The following is a 23,789-nucleotide window of genomic DNA, read 5'->3' as shown; positions in this document are numbered from 1 at the left end:
TGAAGCATTTTAACCTAATTGATGTTTATTGATTGAAATTGTCTCTAAAATCTTTGCCAATTGAACCATAATTCCAAGATCAAACCAATTTGTTTCATCCAAACAAACACATATTCACAAAAGGCTAAGATTGTACCAAAAACAAAGCAAATTTAGAGCACGATTTAGGGTTTCGGGATTAGGGTTTATTCTCGATTTGTTTGGTTTCCTAAAACCTTCCCTGAAATGGCACCTGCAACGATACCTGCAAATTCAGGATCCTTTTTCAACGAGGAAGCCATTTGTTGTACCAAAAACTCTTGCCAAACCGCTGCCTCCGTTGAGGCTGCTGACTCCGACGCTGCGTAATCTTTTGGACTCTTGAACAACCCGTCTTCGTGAATCAAGTCAAGGGTCACGGAGGCGCACGATGGTTTGATGGTGGCTAAGACCGGGACGGCACTGGCTTTGCCGCCATTGATGGACCTTAAAGATAGCTCAGTTTGAAAATGGCTAGCATGGCTGTGTTCTCCTTCATAAGTAGCCACCAAAATTGTTGGATCTTCCAAACTTCTTTGCACCTAAACACAGGAAAATCGGAATGTTTAGTGTTTTATTGTGTCGTTTTGTTGGGTCCTTTTGCAATTTTAGGGCAAAGATTTGGAGGGTTACCTTCTTTTTGACAGGACAATTTGGGGCAGAGGAGCACTTGAAATAAGCTCTTGGAGAAGGGTTGTCTCTAGTGACTTTTTGGCCATATTTCCTCCATTGATACCCATCTTTCACCACCTTTTTCATCAATATCATCATATCATTTAGGGTTTCTCAATCAAATCCTTAATTAAATTTCTTAATCTCTTTAATTAATGAATGAATAAATGAATCAATCAAAAGGGTTCCAAATTGATAATCTAATAAACCCTAATTAGTAAAGTTTAAAAGAAAATCGTTATTGAACCAAGATCGTAACCCTAGTTAGTAAAATCATTATCGAACCAAAATTAGTACTAAAACCCTAATTAGTAAAGTCAAAAACAAAATTGTCCTCGAACCTAAACCCGAGTCACAACCCTAATTAGTAAAGTTGAAAACAAAATCGTTATCAACCCAGAATCATAATCAAAACCCTAATTAGCAAAGTCTAAAACAAAAGCGTTATCGAACCTGAACTCGAACCAAAACCCTGATTAGTAAAGTTGAAAAAAAAATCGCTATTGACCCAGAATCGTAATCAAAACCCTAATTAGCAAAGTCTAAGACAAAATCGTTGTCGAACCTGAACCCAAACCACAACCCTAATCAGTTAAGTTGAGAACAAAATCATTATTGAACCTGAACCCAGACCACAACCCTAATCGGTAAAGTTGAAAACAAAATCGAACCAAAACCAAAACCCTAATTAGTAATCTCCGAGAACGTGTAGCTAGGGTTTGGTCGAATCATGCAAACCAAATAGGGTTAGAAACATATCATACCAAGCTTGGATCTGATGCATCTTTTTGCACAAAAACCTTAGAAACCTTTGAGTTTCCATTGAGCCTTGGCCTCTTGAGCCACCTGTTGAAGTCTTCATCTCTTGAGCTGCAAATCCCTTCCAAATTCTCATACTCTTCTTCTCCTTCAGCCCTTCTCTTCCTAGAAACGGCTTCTATTTCTGAGCTCTGCACCTTTTGTTGGTTCACCAAATACATCACTTGTTTTTGAAGATTCATATATTTCTCATACATTGCTCTTAACATCTGACTTAACCTCCCATTCTCTTTGATTTTTCTATCCAATTTTTCTTCCAATGTCGCCCGAAAATCGCTTCCCTGCTCGATAACAAACCACGTAATTTCCATTAGGGTAAACCCCGACACGGTGCAAAAAGTAAAAGGTACGGGATGATTTGAATCCTCGACTATTTTTTTGGTTCAAACCCGATGTTTCTTACTTCAAATTACTATTGAAAACCCCGTAATTTTGATTAGGGTTAACCCCAATACGGTGCGAAAAGTAAAAGGTACGTGACGATTTGAATCCTTGACTATTTTTTTGGTTCGAACCCAATGTTTCTTACTTCAAATTACTATTGAAAACCCCGAAAAACCCAAAAAAAATCCCATCAACCCGAGCCAAATTCTTCGTTTACTATCTGAAAACAGGTCAATTTAGGCTCGAAAAGGATTCAAATCGGTTCGTATCGAAAAGAAACTCATTGGGTTCACCTTATTTGCCAAGCTGAGTGTGAGTTTTTCCTGATCCAAGTTCGTTTCTGCAGCTTCAACCTCTCTTTTCTGCTTCAAAAATGGAAAAAAAAAAAGGGCAAATTTCTTCAAATAAAGCTTATTTTTTATAGAGAAATTATGAAGGAAAAAAAGGAAGAAAATGAATGGAACTTACAGAAGAATGAAGAGCTTCATCCATGGCGGAATTAGGATAAGAAGAAGAAGGATTAAGGTTAAGGTCCAAGAAAATATCCATAATTAAAAAAAAGAAGAAGAAGAAGGATTCTGCAGAAATTGAGGGGTTATAGAGAGAAAACTTATATATAAAGGGGCAAAAACAAAAAAAAAAGAAATTAGAGGGGAAAAAGTTAAATTTGCAAATAAGGGCCTGGGTCCCATTCTTCTGGAAGTCGGTTTTGGACTTCTTTTCTGAGTCCAGCATTAAACAGCACAAACTTTTTTTTTTAATTAAAAAAAAAAAAAAAAAAAAAAAAAAACAAAATTGTTTTGTGGTTATGTTGACTTTGAAGCTGGAGTGGAATGGTTGACTTCGTTGCGTTTGGGTCCCACGCGCTTTTGAAAATGAAATTACTTTTTTGCTCAATTATGTTTTTGAATGACAAAGAGAAGGCTTCATCACTTGATTATTGGGTTAAATAATTTCGTTTATATTACGATAAATTCATAATAATTTTTACGATAATAATTGAATTGAAATAAAATAAAATTTAAATTTAGTTTTTTATTTGCATATTTTATTACACACGAGAAAATTTGTTAGAGTGTCGGGATAAAAATCAATGTGACGTAAATGACGTTCATTTGAACTTAATCCAGACAAGTATTTTAATCACAATTACATCGTTTTAGTTCACTATCCAGTCGAGTTTTAAAAATGTTTGTTAAATAAATAATTTTTAAAAATTTTATTTGAATAACAAAAATTTAAAAGGTTAGGGACAAAATTGTAATTTACTATTTAAGATTCTTTCCCATGTCTTTTTCTCTTCTTTTTTTTTTTTTTTTTTTTTTTAATTAAAAAATAGTATAAATAAAATTACCACAGTGGTTATCTTTTTATACAGTGGTGGCGTAGAAGTTAAGAAATTAAAAAAGGGATTTCAAAATGTATGGTCCCTTATTATATTATACACTACTTTTGTGTTGTCAACTTTTCTGTAAAAAAAGTTAATTCCATCGGTGAAAACGAATAACTTTCTAAAATGCACGAATTTAATTATAGTTTCAAAAACATAATGTATGGATAATATTTGCACGTGACCCAACCTAACTATAATATATATATAGAGAGAGAGGTTATGACACGTATTCATTCTCAAACAGTGGATCAGTATGAGGTCTCACATTTATTAGAGATAAGAACGAGTGACAGCAAAGACTTTGGGCTCCGAAAGGGAGTGGACTGTGAGATCCCACATCAAATGAAGAGAGGGAACGAGTGCCAACGAGGATGCTGGTCCCAAAGAGAAGGTGGATTGTGAGATCCCACATTGATCAGAGAGGAGAACGAAACATTCTTTATTAAGGTGTGGAAACCTCTTCCTACAAGACACGTTTTGAAAACTTTAAAGGGAAACTCGAAAGGGAAAGCCCAAAGAAGACAATATCTGCTTGCAATGAGCTTGGGTTATTACATTCAATCTTCTACTCACACCTACAGATATGTTATCAACTTGAGTATAGTTTAATTGATTAGAATCTAGAGTTTTGACTAAAAGGGTAGAGGTTTTGAATCCTCAATTCTCACATGTTAAATTTTAAAAATAATTATTCGGTTTCATAAATTAACACTTGTTAACTTGAGAACGCCCGAGATTCAGACATAAACATATTACCTCCTTGTCTTGAAGTGCTTCTAAAAGCGAAAACCATTCTCATAAACCAAGTAGGAAAATGCTCCTACAAAAGTAAAAATTATTGTTACTATTTACGCTAGTAAAAAATTGGTGACAAATATAATTTTTAATGGTCAAGAATAAACCACGAATATTAAGGAAATATAAAATATGATTAGAAATAATAGAGTTTAGTAAATATTAATCTTAATCTTAATTATGTGACAAATATGATTCTTTGACATAATATTATTATCTCTTTTCCCCACACAAAATTATTTAAAAAAAAAATTATTTGTTTTGTTGGTTTAGAATTTTGATTCCAAATTATTTTATATTTAAACATATCTTCGAACTTTATTGAGAGAATTTTTGTCTCGAAAAGAAAAATTCTAGAGAAAGAAAAACTCGATCTAATTCTTACTGCTTTCGAAGTATACAGTTTAAATTCATCTGATATTAATCTTAACGTAATGAATAAATAGTTAAGGCATCTTTACCTCTTTTAACGAGCGGAATATTAAAATGATCTTACAAGATTTTTGGGACGGCTAAAGTTATGTTCGATAACGATTTCGCTGTCAATTTTCCATTTTTTTCAAAATTATTCTTTGATTTTTTTTTAAATAACACATTTGGTGGATTGGTTCGGGATTAGTTCGTTATAACTATTAATTAAATATTTTATCTAATTATGTCTTAAAATTATTATCTTTGGAGAGTTTTCACAATAATAACAAAAATAAATATAACAATGATTACATTTTTATAAAATAATTTATTTCCTTCCCAAATATATTATATAATGTAACAACTTAATCATATCGCTAATATAGATGGTCCGTTTTGGCCTGTTAGGTATTATTGTCAGTCTCACAATTTTAAAACACGTCTACTAAAAAGAGGTTTTCACATCCTTATAAGCTTAATCACACCACTAACATAGATTGCGCGTTTTGGTCCGTTAGGTATCATTATCAGCCTCACAGTTTTAAAACACGTTTACTAGAGAGAGGTTTCTACACCCTTATAAGCTTAATCACACCACTAACATAGATTGTCCGTTTTGGCCCTAAGAGGTTTCCACATCCTTATAAGCTCAATCATACCACTAACATAGATTGTTCATTTTGGTCCATTAGACATCATTGTCAGCCTCACAGTATTAAAACACGTTTACTAGGAAGAGGTTTTCACACAATGTTTCGTCCTCGTCTCCACCTAATGTGGTCCCAAAATGAAAGTGTTCTTCATTAGCCGAGAGACAGTAATTATCAGCTTTTTTAAGTATTTCGTAACTATCATATGATTAAAATCACTTCATTTGAGTGTGATCTTAGTTCATTTATATACTTCAAGCTGTCACAAACATATATAATTTAGATTTCGAAAAATATACATTAAAAAAATAATAATAACAAATATCGTATGATTAATTTTGGGAGCAGAAAAAATTAAAATAACCCAAAATTCAAATTTCGTAAAGAGTTTGAGTTTAAATTAAAATTCTCTTTTTTTAGTCAAACTTAGTAAGAATGACGATTTGATATTTAATTCATATTCTTTTCGATTCTATCTTATCGCTTTTGTTTTTTATGACATTTTTTTCTTCTTAATTCGAATCATATGCTATTGCTTTTTTAAAAAAAAAAATAAAAAAAAATAAAAATTTGGATTTTATATTTATTTTATAAATTAATATTTTACTATTTATGTGATTGCATATATTCTTAATTATGGCACTTTTTGAATTTTGTTTTAAATTATCAGATTTGAAAACTGTGATAAATTCTGAGTTATACTTTTTTAAAGCTTGGACTGCGGCCCACTGCCATTTTATTGATTTTATTTATTTCATTTAATATTAAAATTTTAAATAAAACTAATTTTAAAATTAAATTTGAATTTGAAATATTAATTTTATTAAAAGTAAAATAAATAAGATGTAGTTAAAATATGTAATATAAATTAAAAATTAACGATATTTTCAAAAAAGATAATTATTTAGAAAATTGAGTTTGAATATATTCTAAATTCTACTGCTTTCGAATTTTTTTTAGTAAATTCAATTCGAGATCAACTTTTGTATGGATAAAAGGGTTTTTGGGTCCGATGAATTTCGAATATATGACATGTTGATCGAGTATATATGTCCAGTCAGTTGAATTATACATCAATTAGTTTTAGTTAATAATAAAGAAAATATAAATCTAAGAAACTTTTTTCACCATAAATAAATTTAGAAATAGAAATACTATTTTTTTTTTATTATTAAATTAAGAAAATACATTAAAGTAAGAATGGAGATAACGGCTGCAATTAATCTTATACTTAAAAAAATAAAACATATTTTTATGAATTTATTAAATCTTTTTTATTTATCAATCACTTCATTATATACTCTTATCTTATTTTTTTCGAGTGTCACTAAAGGAAGGATTTAGAGAAATTGAGCCCAAAATTGAATTTTTTCTTAAAAAATTATATTATATTTTAATTATAAAAAAAAATGAAGTATAGATAATATCATATTATCTTTTATTCATTTAATTTCAAAAGAAAAATAAATTAATAAAATTGTGGTCTTCGAATATACATTGTCCAAAAAATAATAAATATCGCGGTTTTAATATTCTTTTTACAATTTTTTAAAAAAGAATCATATTCTAAACGTCAAATTAGAATTTAGTTCCTATAATTTAAAATTTTAAAATTTTGTTCTTAAAACTATATAAATGTTTTTTTTTTTATAATTTAATAAAATTGTGGATGGTTACGAGAATTTTAGCCAACTTTGAGAATTATTTCAAATATTAAAAAAATTATAGAGACTAAATTAAAATTTTTTAATGGATTAAATTTGTAATTTAATTTATTTAAATAGTATATGTATGGTATAGTATATCATTATATCATGTGCTGGCATGCAATAATTAAAAGAATATTTGTTTGTGTCAAAAAGAAGAGAAAAGAAAGAATGTTGCTTTCCAAAACGTCACTAGAAAATACATATTTAATTTCAAAATCAGATTTTAAAAACATTGCTGATATATTTGAATCTGTTATATATATATATATATATATATATATATATATATATATATGCAATTTTATAGTAATATATTTAAAATGTCAATAATTATTTAATCTTCAAACAAAAAAACCAAAAGCTATATATTTAATATTTAATTATACACCAATTTAATACGATGGTTATAGTAAAAAATAAAAAGGGAAAATCCACGTGGGTCCTAGCTTTGGGCTCCCCAAGGCCGACAATGAAAATGGGCCGACAAACAAACTCAAGCCCACTATTAAGAGGGAAATGTTAGCTCACTAGTATTAGAAATTTAGGTATGCCAACTTATTTTTAAAAAAATAATAATAATAATTATAAGAAATTTTAAAAATCCATTACTTATTATGTATTCAAAATATTTTTGAGAATTCAATAATTGATTTACCTAAATATTGATCACCTACACCTGTTATAACAATTATTGATGTACTTATAATGTTTTTAATTGCTAATTGTTAATTATATTTCATCTCAATTATACTAGATTTGTATTTCAAATAATTATGGAAAAATAATTAATTAACATAAATTTTATAATGAATTTCTAATATTTTAATTTCTTCATTTGAAACGAATCTTATTAAGAACGGATAATCCAAATTAATTTAGTTATAAAAGTAAATCGAAACAATTATTAATTTTAAAATTTAAATAATACCACGAAAAATGAATTAATTACAGTTAGGTGGGGGTTGGGCAAGGAATCCCACCGGTTATTAACACCAATTAGGATTGAATTGAAACTTCCTTTCCGATATTTCCTTTTATTTACAAAAACCGCTATTTTCCCTTTAAAAGGAAATTTATGTGTTTTTAGAAATTAAAACAGAAGCCAATTTTCACAAGCCGGCAATGCATCACCGTTTGTTCCGCTTTCACAAACGTTCTTCACCGTCAAATCGGCCGTTATGTCCGTCAACGTTAGCGGCACAATCACCTTGCCACGTCCAAACGATGTCTTTCAACGCCGGACGAACGTCTTCTTCACAGAACTTCGAATATTCCAGAGTATCGCCGGACGACTTTGAAAATTCCACTATGGCAACTTCCGGCGCTATCTCGAACACTTCCGCCGTCATTGACAGCTTGCCTTTTCGCCCCTCCGTCTGACCTTGCAGCCGGAGCTTGAAATCTTTCACTTCCGGTACATTGAAGCTTAATCTCTTCGCCACCGTCTCGATCTTCTCCATGATCGTCGGCACCGTGCATCTCGATGTGAACATGGATCCTGCCTTCGTTTTGTTCTCGAATAAGTTAGATAGATCGAATCCGGATGACATTGACGATATCAACTCAAACGCATTGAAGAATTTTGGCGTCGATAGTTTTGGACTATCGGAATCGAAATCCTCTGTTTTCTCTGCGATTATTTCCTTCATCGTGAATGAGAGCGATCTTGAGAAATTTTTCCGGTACCAAGGAACTCGCGTCATTTCGCCGATTGTGATTCGTCTTTCTGGATCTACGACGAGGACTTTTGAAATTAAACGCTTCGATTCGGCGGAGAACCATGGCGGACACTCGAATTCGGCCTTGAAAACCTTCTTGAACATCGTTATGATGTTCTCATCCTGAAATGGAAGGAATCCTGCTAACAAAACATACAAAATCACACCGCAAGACCAGATATCGGCTTTCGCCCCGTCATAGCCCTTTCTTCTTAGTACTTCCGGTGCGACGTACGCCGGAGTACCGCACTGCGTGTGGAGAAGGCCGTCGTTCCGAAGCTGTTCCGGCAAGGCGGAGAGTCCAAAGTCGGAGATCTTGAGATCTCCATTCTCATCCAGCAACAGATTCTCTGGCTTCAAATCGCGGTGAGATACTCCACGGCTGTGACAGTAATCGACGGCGCTGATTAACTGCTGGAAATACTTCCGAGCCACATCTTCCTTGAGTTTGCCTCTTGCAACTTTGGCAAAAAGTTCACCACCGCGAACATAATCCATTACAAAGAAGATCTTCGTTTTCGTCGCCATTACTTCTCTCAACTCAACGATGTTCGGATGACGAACAAGTCGCATAACGGAGATCTCGCGCTTGATCTGCTCCATCATCCCTTCCTTCCTGACCTGATTCTTGTTTAAAACCTTAATCGCCACACTTTCACCAGATTCCAATTCTTTTCCATAATACACCTTCGCAAAAGTTCCCTTCCCAAGCAACTTCCCGATCTCATATTTACCAAACAGAACATTGCTATCCTCCATTACAACAGAGAATACGCAAACAAACACAACCAAAAACACACACACACACGGCACAAGTTTTCAAGTAAAGCCAATCCGAAATCTAGACAAGAAACTCACTTACATTCGTGACAAATACTGCGGCGGAATCCAGGAAAGAACGGAGAAGATGCTGATTCCGACGGATTCCATCAGTGATATTTGAAGATGCTGTGTGAAGTTACAAGAAACAAGTGCTTGAGAATCGGATAAACGAATGACTAAAGAAGAGAAAAGAGAGAGTAAAAGGTGCCAAACAAGGAGCAGCCGCGATTCTTGGTAACTTTCCAGGAACATATCAAAGGGATCCCTCACCATTGCTTTTATATGTGGAGTAGAAGACCCATCAGAGTCAGAATCAGAATGATGAAAAGCTGTTAGGTTCCCACACCCCCATATTCAAATTAATTTAACTTTTAAATTTTTATTTTATTTATCCAAATTAATTTGCACATAATCCTATCTTAATCTATAAAATTTTTATTTATTTAAACTCAATCGAACTATAATTTAATTTTTTTTAACACCCTTCCTAAAAAAATACTTGCTTTCGTTTGTGAGGATAACTGAACCAATCGGGTCCCACACGAGCCAATCATAACCTTAAAGATTACCATGGAATTTAGCTGCTACATTAAGACAAAATATTATTCATCATTAATTTTTTTTTTTTTTTTTGGAGGGAAGCAATATTTGTATGAAAATAATAGCAATAAATAATAAATCTTATCATGTGCATTTTTTTTGTTTTTTTAATAAATAAATATATATATATTATCGCTACGAATTTTTATCCTCTATTACTTAGTCGTATAAAAAAATCTTATCTCGTTCAATTAGTTATAGAAGTTGTATGCAAACGAAGCGTTTATGGTAAATCAACTATTGTGTAACACTTATTCTAACTCAACGAACAAATTAGCCAACGAAACTCGAGCTTTACAGACGATCTTAAAGAAATTTTTAACATCAGTCTAAATAAAAAAAAAATGTTATATATATAGTAAGGAAATAAAAAGGGTGGAGTTTTCAAAATATTTCCAACTCAGCTACTTAATTATTCACATATAAAGTTTAAAGAAATTGGTAATTTATAGTTTTAATCTCTATTTTATAATTTAAAAATACAATAATTATCATTTTATCGCTAATTAAGACAATAAATATTAATTTATTTTTGGTTGGTTGTAAGAATCAAGCCAAGCCGTACCTTATGCCCAATATTTTTGGACCACAACTCATTTCTTGCTTTGTACGAATGGCGAGAAACGTCCATTTGTATGATGCCACGTAGCACAACCCCTACATTTTTAAAAATTATTTTATGTGATCCTCAAAATATAATGTATTTTCAATTATATCCTTAGGGACAATAATTCTCTTTACAAATGGGTCCCTAGACAAAGAAATTCTCATCTATTTCCATCTCCCAATTTTATTTATATTATTCCAACAATTATTTATTCATTTAAGAGGGTTGATTTTGCAATGTAATCTATTTATTATTTTCTTAAATTAAATTAATAAAAAAAACCCATAAAATTTATATGCGGTCTAAAAATTATCCTAAATTTTTTAAAAATTTAAATAATACCATTTTAATTTTTAAAAATTTACTATTAATCTTGGATAAGCTTTATTTTAAATATTAGAATTTTAACAAGTTGTATTAATACATTTTAATTTTTATTTTTATTTTTATTAAAAAAATATTCATAAATATTTTATTTATTCAAAGTCAACCCAATTATATCGGGCTTAATGGGGCCCAACAAAAGTCGACGTTTTCAGGCCCAATGGGTAACGTACAAGATAAGCCCATTGGGCTTAGACTGGAGTGTTTATTTAGGCCCAATAATCCATTGTCTAGCCCTCTGCCTATTCAGTTACGGTGTTCCTTTCACCTTCCGGTTTCTTTGAGAGAGAAAGAGAAGAAAGCAAGTTCGAAGGGGAAGGGAGAGCGCGCAATTTGTGGAGGGAGAAAGTGAACTACTGAAGGTTGCAGAATGGACGAAGAACAGATAGCGGATTTTTTCAGGAGTTTCGTCAGAACAAGACTAATTCTTCGTCTTCCATTGATCTCGACTTCGCCAAGCACTTGCATTCCTGCTCCGAGTACTTTCTCGCACCTTATAATTCATCTTGATTCCCTATTTTGATTTGCATTCTGTAATTCTTGGGTGATTCGAACATTTCAATCAGTCAATCCTTCGTTTCCTGTTTTTTTATATTGAGAAATTGAAGATTTTAATCTTTTTTTTTCTGGAGCTATGGTTTTGGAGAATGGTTGTCAGCTAGAAATTTTGGTGTGGGTGTTAAGGATGATGGCTTTAAGAACTAGGGCGAGTGGATTTCTCGTACGATTACTTGATTTTAAATGCTTTTGTTTATAACTTAGCTAATGTAAATCCCTCGAGAGCTACTGGTAGTATTCTCATCTGATATGTACTTTCCGGGGGCTTAGGAGCTTACTCGAAACCACTTCATTTAGAAGCAATTGCAAAAAGATTATTGGAGAGAGAGTTCAACCTGTACCTAGCTGACATATTTTGGATGAAAAGGATTATGTTCAATGCAGTTGGCAGCTTTTATAGCATTCGTCCAGAGTACTTCATTTTTTTTTTTTACTTTGGATAAGATAACCCCACCAAAATGTTCCATACAAGTTGCTGAGGAATTGTGAAGGGCCGCATTCCGATTTTGACTTCGTTGAAAATGGAGTTCCGAAAGATCGTGTTCAAGGAACAATGAACTAATAGATGGGCTTGACTCTCTTCTCCACTCCTGCAGAAGATACACCATCTTAGGAGAAAGCTTCAATAGGGAATCTCTTTTTGAGTTCTTTCTGCTGTTTTCGAATCTCCTTGAAGCACAGGCCAAATATATTATCATCTTCTCGAGAGTCTTAGTTTTCCAGATAGCATTTGTCAGATTGGTGGACGAACTACTATGAGTGGCCGTCAAAGGTGAAAATAAGAATTTAGAAGAAAATGTATCCGAAGCTTCAAGGCCTTACCTTCATTTTTCACTTTGGATGATTGGACTACTTCTGAGAACTTATTAAATTCTCCATAAAAGGACAGTAATCTTTGTTTGCCTGTTATCCATCAATTACAAGTCGGCCCTCTTAATTTAGCATAGAATCTTTATGCATGCGCTCATGCATGTAATGTCACATTAGAAATTCTCTTTGTGATTTCTCTTTTCTTGCTTTTGGGTTTGGGAGGATGCCAACAATGTTATGGTTGCCATCCTCATTCTTGTTTATTTGCTTCTTTTGTTAACATATTGTATTTTTTTTAACAGAACTAGAGTTATAGTTTTTTTTTTTTTTTGCTCTTTAATGATTGTTCTTTCCAGAGCAGAGAATATTCCAGCCAGATACCTTGAAGGATATAAAAAGCTTAGGTCCTGGGCTTGCAACTCACTAGATTTGTACACGGTAAGTAGTTGTTTTATTTTTTTCCTTCAAATTATAATTCATATTGAACTTTTTTCTTCCTGTAATAACAGCCTTACTTCTTGCATTTTCAGCATGAGTTGCTTCGAGTGCTATATCCTGTGTTTATTCATTGTTTCATAGATCTTGTGGCTAAAGGACATGCCCAAGAAGGTTTGCAAACTAATATCTTTCTTGACAGTCTCATGTAATGGAGGAAAATATGATCAAATTTATTGTATTTTGCTTGATATCTGCCAGCTTGAACCTTTTTCAATAGGTTCCGTGAAGACCATGAAATGATGCACCTATGAGATCTACAGAAGTTGGAAGGCGCACTCTCTCTCTCTCATTTGGAGGTATGTTGTTAACCAGTAATGACTTCCTTATGTTTCTGTCATTGTTTAGTGAAGACAGTACTGGTTTTGACATTATTATGATAATATATTTAAGGAGATGGAATTTGCACATTCTCTTAGGCAGATCAAAGTCAACATAAAAATATGCCAGGTAATTCCTAGGCTATCATTCATTATTTAGTAACATGTTCATGATTATCATGCATTTGCTCTAGTTATCTATAGGTCATTTTAGATCTCTCATGAACAGAACTCAAATAATCAAACTATATTTTCTGAAAGATTTTATTCTCAATTATGTTGTTTAGTACTCCCATGAGATGCTACTTCATTATCTTCATAAGACCCAACCCACGGTGATTCTTGGATTATCAATGAACGCATCAACTTCCATGGTCTGTTACATTTTTTACACTTGCTTCACATTGTTTAGTTTTTATGCAAGCTCTAGGAGTTTTATCTTCTGATCCCGTTATTAGCTTCACCTGGTTTTGCAGTTTTTCCTGGTCAGCCTACCTCAATTTCTGGATGATTATTACTTTGCTTGGTTCTTGCCTTTTCTATTATTATTTTTTGACAAACTGTGACATCTTTCCTCTTTTTCTCTATTTGAAACATAGAAAGATTTTCTTCATTTTTTTTCTAAGGAAAAAAAAAAAAAAAAAAAAAATCTTAAATTATGAATAACAGTAAAATTCTATATTTTGTTGTTTGCGGGTTTTCTTTTCTCTCTTCTTCCTTCATTCTTTTGAATTCTTGCTGATTTGATATCCTCTTCAATTTCAAATTCCTTGATTGTTATATGTAAAATTATGCTGGTAATAGTTACTTGAAGATTCTTTAGAAGAGCGCTTGGAGAAAGCTGCTGGTTTGCTTTCAGATTCTGAAAAGGCTGATGGTGATGCAGATGAGAATAAGGTACCTGTGCTGATCCAGAGCTCCTTATCTTTAGCAGCGATACTCTCTTTTATCTATTATACTCTCCTTTATCTATTACTCGTTATCATTACGTTGTTACCATTTTATACATCTGAACGATCTCATGAGTTGCACGTCCTTATTTGCTTGTTTAGAAAAGAACAACTGAGGGAGGCAAGCAAGGTGCTTCAATCAAAAAGGTCAAGGACAAGACTTCAGGTGCAACTGGGAAAACTCTGAGGGTTGAAGCTAATTCAGTGTCTACGGCACCACGAGTGAAGCCAGAGCTTGCTTTACTCGTAATGTATTGTCTTGAATCTTGTATTAGGTTATTTTGCTGCTCCAGTCATAATATATAGCTCTTAGCCACTGATTGCGGTACTACTACAGCCACACTGCTCCGACTTAGTATGGGTCAGTGGATGCAATCGGCCATGTGCTGAGTATTATCTTTTTCTATGATGCTAGCTTTTGTTAGATGTTATGGGGTTAGCTCATGATTTAATTATGGTTACCTCCTCCTCATATTAAGGCCGAGTCTAACAAAGTTGTTGTATAGAATTTGAAGCATTATAGATGTCAGAGGGAAAGATGTTGGACCAGTTCTTTGCTGAAGACATGTAAACAGTAACGGTATTAGTTTTTCTTGCTATTGATTTGTCCTGTTGATTTCTTTCAGTTCAACAGAGGTGGAACAATCTATTCTTGAAGACTTGAGAAGCCGTGTGCAGTTGAGTTCTGTTGCTCTGCCATTAGTCAGCCTTTATAATGAGTATTTATCTAGCTTCCTTTCTGTTCCCATTGACAGTTTATTCAGTCTCAATGCTTATGCATTTGATATCATTGATCCTTGTGCTTATGCATGATGAAGCTTTGAAGGTAAGTCTTCTTTGTAAGTTGCTTAGTACGGCCTAATTGTTGGGTGCTCATCTCTAAAATCTTGGTGGGTTTCTGTGCAGGTATGGGACATGGCAAAGCTGGGACAACAAGCTGGCAATAGTAAGTCTGTTAAATAAGTTTAACTATCATGGGATGCCTTTTCTGTTTCTGGCTTTTTTGTTTGTAATATTATACTGTTAATATATTATGCTTTAAGAAAGATTAAAAAAAATCATAAAAAGAATTATGGATAAAAACCTTTTCTTGTATACCACTGCTTATTTTAATTTTCATATGATATAACAATAGCCAGGGGCTCTGGAACATAGAGCAGTTTTGTTATTTCAAGTCTTCCGTGTTTATCGTAGTAAATTGGTGTGGATATATGAGTATAAACTCATGCTCAAATGTCAAGTTTATAGACATCAACTACTGATTTCTTACAGTTTAACATATTTTATTGATAACTCGTGTTTACTCTTTAGATATTTTCTGGTTTTTGATAATACGAACTAAAGTTGTTTAAAATTCTTTAGTGCTTTTCATTCCCCTCCACCTTCCTAATTCTCGAACAATTTGCTATCTCCTACTTCAGGAGAACTATTCATCTTCTCCATGTACTATTTACCATTTCCCTCTTCCAGATTTCATTATCAGTTAGAAAATCTTGTTTTCTCTTGGTGTCACGCTAGGCATCATCATGAGTTTTTCATTAGAATTTTTTTTGCTCACATATTTTCAGAATGGATTTTGACCTTTGCTATCACCTCTACCAGCTGTTTTGCAGGGTGAAAACCGCTTGTCTACTACTGATCAAATGAGAGGGCATACAAGTGGGAAGTGGTCTTATACATTGTTTCAAGGTCATTCTGGGCCTGTTCACTCTGCCACTTTCAGTCCCATTGGGGATTTTGTTCTTTACTCCTCTGCAGACACAACGGGTATGATCTTAATTGCACTTCTGTTTTCTTTTAAGCTTGGTTATAGTTTTCTTTCTTGAGATTATGAATATTTTGTTGTACTGTTGCAGTTCGTTTGTGGAGCACAAAACTAAACGGCAGTATGGGATGTTCAGGTAATGATTTTATTAGATATATGTGGTTGCTGCGTAGTTTAACTGGTGTATAGGCTATCAGTATCCGTTAGAGTTTGTTGAAGTGAAATATGGAGTGAGGAGGTTGTAGCCGTGAGCTAAGAGTGTTAGAAATAGAGTCCAGCGATGGTGAGGTAGGGCGACAATTTTCTAGTTCTCTTTCATTATTTGGTCCCACCACTAAAGGTCTTCACTCTTGACTTCATTATTCAACATTTGTAGTATCACACCAGTGAGAGATGCTGTTCATGATCCTACTCAAGATCCTACTCAAATTTATAATAATTTAATACTCAACGTCTTGTGATGTAGAATATCTCAAGTATTTGAGTTGCGATCTAAACAAAGTAACTTAGCCTATACAGAGGGGGGGAAAAGAGGGAGAAAAAAAAAAAAAAAAAACTCAAGCCGTTCATTAAAGAGGTTATATCATGAGGATTGGGTAAGAAATCTGAATATTTAGAAGCCCCTTGCAAACACACTGCGAGGATGTCTCACTCTCACTACTCCCACCTCCCAACCAAAAACATAAAATAAAAATAATAGTAATAATAATAAAAGAAGAAGAAGGTATGTAGATTCTTGAGTGTCCTAAAACCATGCCTCTTTCTTTTTTAATACATGCTCGCAACTTTTCCAGGATATGTGGATTTCAGCTTCTTTTTCTGTGAACATATACACAACTCCCTACAGCTCTTCTAGAAAAAAAAGGGGAGAAGTGATTTTCTAGCAGAAAAAATGGAGTTGTTAAATAATAGTATTCCCATACTTCCTAATATAAGACCTAATGGGCAAGCTATCGTCCCACTAAAAGAAGTATTCTTCTGATAGGACTTGTTCTTGGTCAGAAATGGTGAAATCATCTTTCCTATTCTTTCGCCGGACCTTGCGACTAAGAAAGATGTTCACTTCTTAAAATATCTCATATACGTAGGCAGGGACGTTTGCTAAAGTTTGCTAAAGTATAGAATAAGGATACGAAAGTATAGAATAAGGATACTAAAGTATAGAATAAGGATATAAAAACAAGAACCAGAACCTAGTATTTAAAGAGGGAAACAAAAACAAGGCACTGGGTGAAAAGACACAATCAAAGAAACAGACTTTTTTCAAATTACTAAGCGTGGACAGAGCAAGGGTTTGTTCATTAATTATACGTACTTTTAATAAAGAATTGAAGGGAGGTTAGGAGGCCGATTAATGGTTTGATACTGTGATCTTGAATGGTAACTCCTTTGCTTGGGTTAGTACGTAGTTTATGGATGAACAACATATTTAAAAGAATTGATCTTGTTCCTTATTCCTTCTGTTGTTGTTCCTGTTTGCGCAAGGTGTTGTTCCTGTGTTTGATTTGTTATTTTTTGAATTCTAGTTTCTTAATTCTTTATCGATAGAAAGGTTGCTCACTCTCTTTTTCTCAAGTTTCAATAGTCTTTTCTGTTTATACTTCATTTTAATCGCAGGACATTTGTCCGATGTGGATGTGAGCAGTTCATTCTTTATTCCTTCTATGATATTTTATTGCTAAGATATTAAGTTGGAACCACATGCAGCCATCCAAATATCCCTAGAAGCAGATCTATTTTTATATTTAGAATATTCAAGCAGATAGCGGGGCCATTTTTCTTCCTACCTGGGTTTGTCCTTTTCCCCTCAAATTTGAAGCATCATTCTCTTTCTCTGCATGCAGTCGTTTTCTTATTTGTAACTAGTCTTCTGCAGTACAATTCCCTCTCCCTTTAATAATGGAAGTCGTAATCGTAACACTGATTTTTTTTTTTGTAGTTTAAAACCTTATCTTCGAGAACAAATATCTAAGCTTTTTATTGATGATTTTTTTGTTGCTTGATCCTAATGTTTCTGGTAAATATGAACCATAACAAATCTCACGATCTCTTCAGTGTGTTCAATGGCATGCCAACTGCAATTACATCACAACTGGATCAAGTGATAGAACTGTTAGATTGTGGGATGTCGAAAGTGGGGAATGTGTTCGAATTTTCATTGGTCATAGGAGCATGATTCTGTCGCTGGCAATGTCACCTGACGGTCGGTTCATGGCATCTGGTGACGAAGACGGTATGATTATGATGTGGGACCTATCAACTGGTCACTGTGTTACACCTTTGATTGGACACACATCATGCGTTTGGACCCTTACTTTCAGGTGGATAAAAGAAAAATTTTCACCCACCCCACATCCCTGCCTACATTCAGAGTTTAGATGTTGACATAAACAATCCTCCAATACTTGTTGTTTTCCACTTCAGTTGTGAGGGCTCTCTCGTTGCCCCTGGCTTGCTGATTGCACAGTGAAATTATGGGACGTAAATTCAAGCACAAAGGCACCAAGAACAGATGAAAAGTGAGTTCTCCCTAAAATAGTTTTAGATGTTTCAGTTAAAATTTGACATTAGCAAAGTTAACGTTTCTTTTCTCATTTTCAGCAAAAGTGGAACTGCCAGTAGACTTAGATCCTTGAAAACTCTACCGACCAAGTCGACTCCAGTTTACAGTTTGCGGTTACAGACAGACCGAACTAGTTTTTTTTTTGCCCCATAACTGTTATCTAAACTTAATGATTTCATTTTCTTTCTGATTAGGAATCTCTTATTTGCAACTGGGGCTCTTTCCAAAAGTGCATTAACTGCTTGACACTCTTCCACAAACTTTGTAATCCTGTTCAATTAAATTTTCCTGATAAGATCTCTTTGAAATGTTCATTTATTGGCTATTTAAGAGTACATCATTTCCAGCCAAGCTTTTTGTGCAGAAGTAAGTCTTGACATTATCTTATCGTTAGAAATTCTGGAGTGATATGACACAATACTTGCAGGCCATCACCTCACCTCAAATGATTGTATTGTAAAAGAGAATAAAGACGAGAAATTTTGCAGCAAAAAGGCAGATTGAGATAAGCAAAAAGTGAAAGGATATGAACTGTTTGTTCAATTGGGTATGTGGAAGTAAGAAAAAAAAAAAAGTGCATCAAAAAAAGGACAAGAACAAGAGTACCGATAAAAAGTGACAAACTTTCACTGTTTCTGAGGGCAGCGGACAGGCTGATAAAGTGGTGCAATTACACCTGAAGTAAAGGTATCTTTTTTCACTTCTGCCATTTCAATTTGAAATTGTACTGTTTTTTTCAGTCTTATTCTTCATTTACAATTTTATGAAAAGAAAGAAAAATGTACATGGAAGCTCATCAAGAACAGTAGATTCTGACTTGGTTCAGGCAATCTTAGAAATGATTCTCATGTTAGCTGTTTATGAGCGCATTTAGTGCTAAAGCTCTGAAGTAAAATTTATACAGCTGCTGTACTTTTCCCTCCACTTCTAAGCATTCAACAACAATCTAACCCTTGTTTTGCTTTCCCAAATCATTATATCATATGTTTAGAGCTTCAAACTTTGCTCCCGTTGGTTGTTTATACTAAAATTTCATTCTCGCTTAGTTTAATGCGAATCGATAAGGTTCGTGTTTTTCTTTCCTGTTTTTGGTGCTAGGTTCTCTCCTTGGTTGGCTCCAGCGTATCGTACTAACCGGTTAGTGATTCAACCACTAGTCACTCAGGTACACATTCTTGAACTGATGCACTGTTTAGAAGTGGGTCTACTTTGGGATGCTGCAAGTATTTTGACATTATCTTAAGTCAGATACCAATAGATTTTCATTTTTTATGATTATTACAGTATGAACACCATGAAACCGGCTAAGGAAATTTAAATTTGTGTACTTCTTCTACAGCAATGTATTATTCAAATTGTATTACCAAACCTACTAACTACTATCCATCTGGGCGCGGAAGTCCAAAAACTAACACGATCGAACTTTAGAGAATATGTTCAATCTAAACTCATTGGCAGCATCAGCCAAACAATCATTTCCTACTTGAAACCAAGCTTTATAAATGAATGCCCAACAAAACATCATGAATCAGAAGTCTAGATTTTGTTTCACGTCTAACCCTTTCTAACCCTTTCGGAGTTTTTATTTGTAGAATGTGTCGTTGTATGATTCTTTTGACCTCGATGACATGGGGACAGCTTCGAGTCAAGCTCCGTCCAAGAATCGGCCATGGTAACTTTATTGTTCTCATTTATCTAGCATATATATAGTCAGAATCATAACTATATCGTTATTTGTAAATTTGTGTGAGATTTTGACAAACTTTGTTGTGGTAAGCAACTCGACCTTGCTACAAGGAGTCGAATAATTGAAGTAATTCACTAGATTTTATGATTCATTTCCATGTGAAGATCTTCATGTACTGATATGATATGAAATTATACCCCAAGAACACAAGAAACTTGTATTTCTTCATTCAGAACACAAGAAACTTGTATTTCTTCATTCACTTCCTTTGAATGCCAATATATATATAAAAAAAAACTTCAAACCCTCAAACCAACTGAATAAAAAGCTCAACAAGCAATTAGTATCAAATGGTTCATAGACAAATGTATTGGAAAGTTAATATCTTGAAATGAACATACTTGCAAAATCATCTACCAATGAACCCACTTTAACCTTCCTTGTGAAGAAAGATTATGAAATAAGCATTGTTATATTTCAATAGCCCAAGAAAGAGATTAATGCTTTGAAGAAGTATATCCATAAAATGTAGAACAAACCAAATTTATCCAAGGAATTGATACATTCAAAAGCATTACCTACTCACAAAAGCTAACAAAAGGAGCTGTGAGAATCATTTAAATCATAGAGGACCATCAAAAAGTACTAGAAGAGTAATCGAAACAAACAAACAAAAAAAGATCTTGCAAGTGATATCACTGACCAAATACCTGTTACGCTCTTTGTAAAGTTCAAAGTTTGATCTCTCATCCTACATTTATTGAACTAAAGAAAACCATGTTGATGAGTTGCCTAAGCTCGTAACACTAATTAAAGTGGAGTTTATACACAAATGACAATTTCTCTTAGCTACATTTCCGGATCACGTGATTGTTCTAATTTTAATGCCAACTATACAATATAAAATTAGATTAAAATCAAATCAAATCAAATCAACGAGTACAAACAGTTTGAGCAAATAAAAGATGGGCATACATCAAGAAGGCAAGATCTAATAACTTATATTGGCCCTTTGGCGATTATATAATGAATTAAAATATTAGCACCAAAACAAAAAGATGTAAAAGTAGTCAATGATGTAATAATTGAATTCCAAAATTAAGTTAATACAAAAAAGTTCCGATTACTTCTTGTCACTGCAATTTCACGTTCGACTTTAAGTAAAAAACAGTAAAAAGATTACCAGTTTCCTTGTTTCAAAAATCCTCAAAAAGGGTAAAGAGGAGGAGGTTCGACCTGCCCTTTGTACACACCCGCTTGCCGCTCCTATTGATTGAATAGTTCAATGAATTGTTCGGATCACTGTGACATGAGGAGGAGGAGGTTCGACTTGCCCTTTGTACACATCATTTGTCGCTTGATTGAATAATCCACTAAACCTTATTATTTAGATGAAGGAGAATTCGTAACAAGATTTCAGTAAATGAACATACACAAAGATTACTGTTGATTTTGAGAAAACCTCTTCAATAATATCAAGAATTCAATAAAAAAGAAAACTCTTCTAAGAGAATTCCACCGAGATTTAGGCTTCAAAACCAACAAAATGAAAATTATTAACCTAAAATTGGATTTACAACTCAAAATATAAAACCCATCTCAATTCAACCCTAAACCAAAAGATTTGAAGCAGAAAAAGCTAAAATGAATGAAAAAAAGGAGTTAAAAGAGAGAGAACCTGGAAATTGAAGCATTATTGGAGAGTCCATTACCATTAACAATGTACAGTAGCCGATTCTAAACGGTGAAATTACATAAACAAAATCATCAAAACCAAGAAAAATATAACAAAAACAATAGCAGAAAATTCATTTCAAACAAAAATTAGGCAAAAAAAAAAAAGAGAATTTAGGGGGAAAAAAGAGAAGGAAGAAGGAATTGGCGATGGAAGCTGACAGAAAGAGAAGTGAGCACGCAAGAGCAATGGCATATAATTATACCAAAAGCCTCTGTGTGCTCACTCTCTTCTGTCAACTTCAAATCTTACAAACACCATCGCCATAGAATCAAGAAAAATAATGAAAATGTGCCAATGCCTATGTATTTGCATGACCCCTGCAGGTTAGGACGTCTGCTCGTTTAGTATTGCTTTAGTTTCTATTCACTTATGGGATCCGAGGCCTGGGGTGGTCCGAGGGGCCTAACTAACACGTGAAACACTTTGCCTGGGGAGTTACAGAATCCCTTTTGCGGGAACCCTTTGGAAGAAAAAATGGGGTTTGTCCAAAAATGGGGTTTTGGCAAAATGGGTTGAATCAAATGAGAAAAATTTGGAAACCCATATAAAGAAAAATGCCAAAAAAGCAAGAAATCTCATAATTCTAGCTGCCCATATGGAAGTTTTTAAGTAATTAGGGTTTTAGGGTAAAGAAGAGATAAATAACACTACAAAAACAAACATAAACACTTACTTTTGGTCGTTGTTCTGATGAGCTGATAAAACAGTGGCGACACTCATTTGAAGAACAGAAAAGAAAAAAAACCAAACAAAAACAGAAACAGAAAAACAAAGAAAAGAACAGAGAAATTTCCCAAAAAAGGAAAGATTTTTAAGTTAGAGGAAAAAGTACAGCGGGGAGTGGGAAAAAGGGGAAAAAAAAGGACTAAAATTTGTGGGTTTTTTTCATCTTATCAATCATACTGTGTTATTGATGTGTTGTGTTTTTTCTAATAAGAAGAAGAAGACAGACACTAAGACTCAGTTCTTCCAAGCTTTAAATCAGTTCATGGAAGCAAGAGGAGGAGAGAGAAAGATGAGAGCTTTAAAGCTAAAAGTCATGTGAAAACCAAAACTTAGTCTAATATTTGTGCCGACCGTATCGAAAGAGCAAATACTCGATGTCGTGAATCAAATTATTTGGGTAGTAGACGAAGGTGTTAGTCCATTGAATCTAGTAGAAAGACTGGTCAAGGACAATAAGGGGAAATTCATGTACTACCTACTTCTTAATGGTCCTGAGAGATGGAAGAGGTTAGATTAGCCGAAAGGTGGGTGTCGGTTCAATGACGCACTGTGTCCTTGCTTCTCAGAGCGTGAAGTTTATTTCGTTGAGAATGAGAAAGTCTTCGTCCCCTCGATAATTATTAATGTTTTTCAAGAAAATATATCTTTATCTTTCTTATGAGAAAATTTCTTACTTTTGTGGATATGTTAAACTTCCAATCTTTGGATCAGATTTATATGTCTTAATATGTTGAGCGGTAGACAAATCTTGAGTAAGGAAGTACGTGATGAGAGAGGTGGATGAATATGGGCGGTAGATGAGAGGGGGGAAGTGAATCCTGACCGTTGGATTGGGAGGGAGGGAGGGGAGGGGATGGTTTGTAAATGGTGAGTTTTGATGTGTTGTTGGAACTTGGGATTGATGGGACTGCGTCAAGAGAGGAGACTCTTTCTTCCTTTGTTTTATCCTTTTTGTTTTGGTTCTATTTTGTTGGTGCTTTGTGTGCGTGTGGATGAAATGGGTTGCTCAACCTTCATTTTCCTGACAAGAAATTGTGATGCTCATTGCCTCCCTCCATTCAGAGAGAGGGAGAGATGTAAGGATAGAGAGGGAGAGATGTAAGGATAGAGAGGGAGAGATGTAAGGATAGAGAGGGAGAGATGTAAGGAGAGAGAGAGAGAGAGAGAGATGTAAGGAGAGAGAGAGAGAGAGAGA

At 33.7% G+C, this 23,789-nt stretch overlaps 2 protein-coding genes, 1 long non-coding RNA gene and 1 pseudogene across 4 annotated transcripts; 1 reads left to right on the top strand and 3 right to left on the bottom strand.

Annotated features, from left to right (window-relative positions):
- Positions 1–2,494, bottom strand: LOC111481069 (probable WRKY transcription factor 40). 2 transcript variants are annotated; one of them, XM_023126382.1, is made up of 5 exons: positions 2,362–2,494; positions 2,187–2,255; positions 1,455–1,790; positions 652–768; positions 1–560 (listed from the first exon to the last, which is right to left on the bottom strand). In XM_023126382.1, exons 1-5 carry the CDS (start codon positions 2,440–2,442, stop codon positions 186–188), a joined length of 978 nt encoding a protein of 325 aa, XP_022982150.1. In that variant the 5' UTR covers positions 2,443–2,494; the 3' UTR covers positions 1–185. The 2 variants fall into 2 exon arrangements, with proteins under 2 accessions (XP_022982150.1, XP_022982149.1); XM_023126381.1 differs by having other exon boundaries at positions 2,187–2,258; positions 2,362–2,489.
- Positions 2,495–7,779: 5,285 nt separating this feature from the next.
- On the bottom strand, positions 7,780–9,742 carry LOC111480952 (CBL-interacting serine/threonine-protein kinase 5-like). The gene is made up of 2 exons (XM_023126191.1): positions 9,662–9,742; positions 7,780–9,517 (listed from the first exon to the last, which is right to left on the bottom strand). The coding sequence occupies exon 2, from the start codon at positions 9,326–9,328 to the stop codon at positions 7,997–7,999; it is 1,332 nt and encodes a 443-aa protein (XP_022981959.1). The 5' UTR covers positions 9,329–9,517; positions 9,662–9,742; the 3' UTR covers positions 7,780–7,996.
- Positions 9,743–11,342: 1,600 nt separating this feature from the next.
- On the top strand, positions 11,343–20,281 carry LOC111480785 (annotated as a pseudogene).
- A 166-nt stretch (positions 20,282–20,447) lies between these two features.
- On the bottom strand, positions 20,448–21,448 carry LOC111480815. The gene is made up of 2 exons (XR_002717927.1): positions 21,314–21,448; positions 20,448–20,721 (listed from the first exon to the last, which is right to left on the bottom strand). It is a non-coding gene; the product is annotated as an uncharacterized LOC111480815 (long non-coding RNA).
- Positions 21,449–23,789: the final 2,341 nt, after the last annotated feature.

Source organism: Cucurbita maxima, unplaced genomic scaffold, assembly GCF_002738345.1.
Source record: "Cucurbita maxima cultivar Rimu unplaced genomic scaffold, Cmax_1.0 Cma_Scf00006, whole genome shotgun sequence".
NCBI classification, from domain to species: domain Eukaryota; kingdom Viridiplantae; phylum Streptophyta; class Magnoliopsida; order Cucurbitales; family Cucurbitaceae; genus Cucurbita; species Cucurbita maxima.
The sequence above is the reverse complement of the archived record's forward strand: the minus strand, read 5'-3'. Positions and strand labels throughout refer to the sequence as shown.

What these genes read in the sequence shown, in the direction of transcription:
- LOC111480952 (XM_023126191.1), bottom strand. Translation starts at nt 9,328, where the DNA reads ATGGAGGATAGCAATGTTCTGTTTGGTAAATATGAGATCGGGAAGTTG.
- LOC111481069 (XM_023126381.1), bottom strand. Translation starts at nt 2,442, where the DNA reads ATGGATATTTTCTTGGACCTTAACCTTAATCCTTCTTCTTCTTATCCT. An exon ending in CACTCAGCTTGGCAAATAAG is followed by an intron (nt 1,791 to 2,186) that starts GTGAACCCAATG and finishes GTTATCGAGCAG; the next exon opens with GGAAGCGATTTTCGGGCGAC. An exon ending in ATTGTCCTGTCAAAAAGAAG is followed by an intron (nt 561 to 651) that starts GTAACCCTCCAA and finishes TCCTGTGTTTAG; the next exon opens with GTGCAAAGAAGTTTGGAAGA.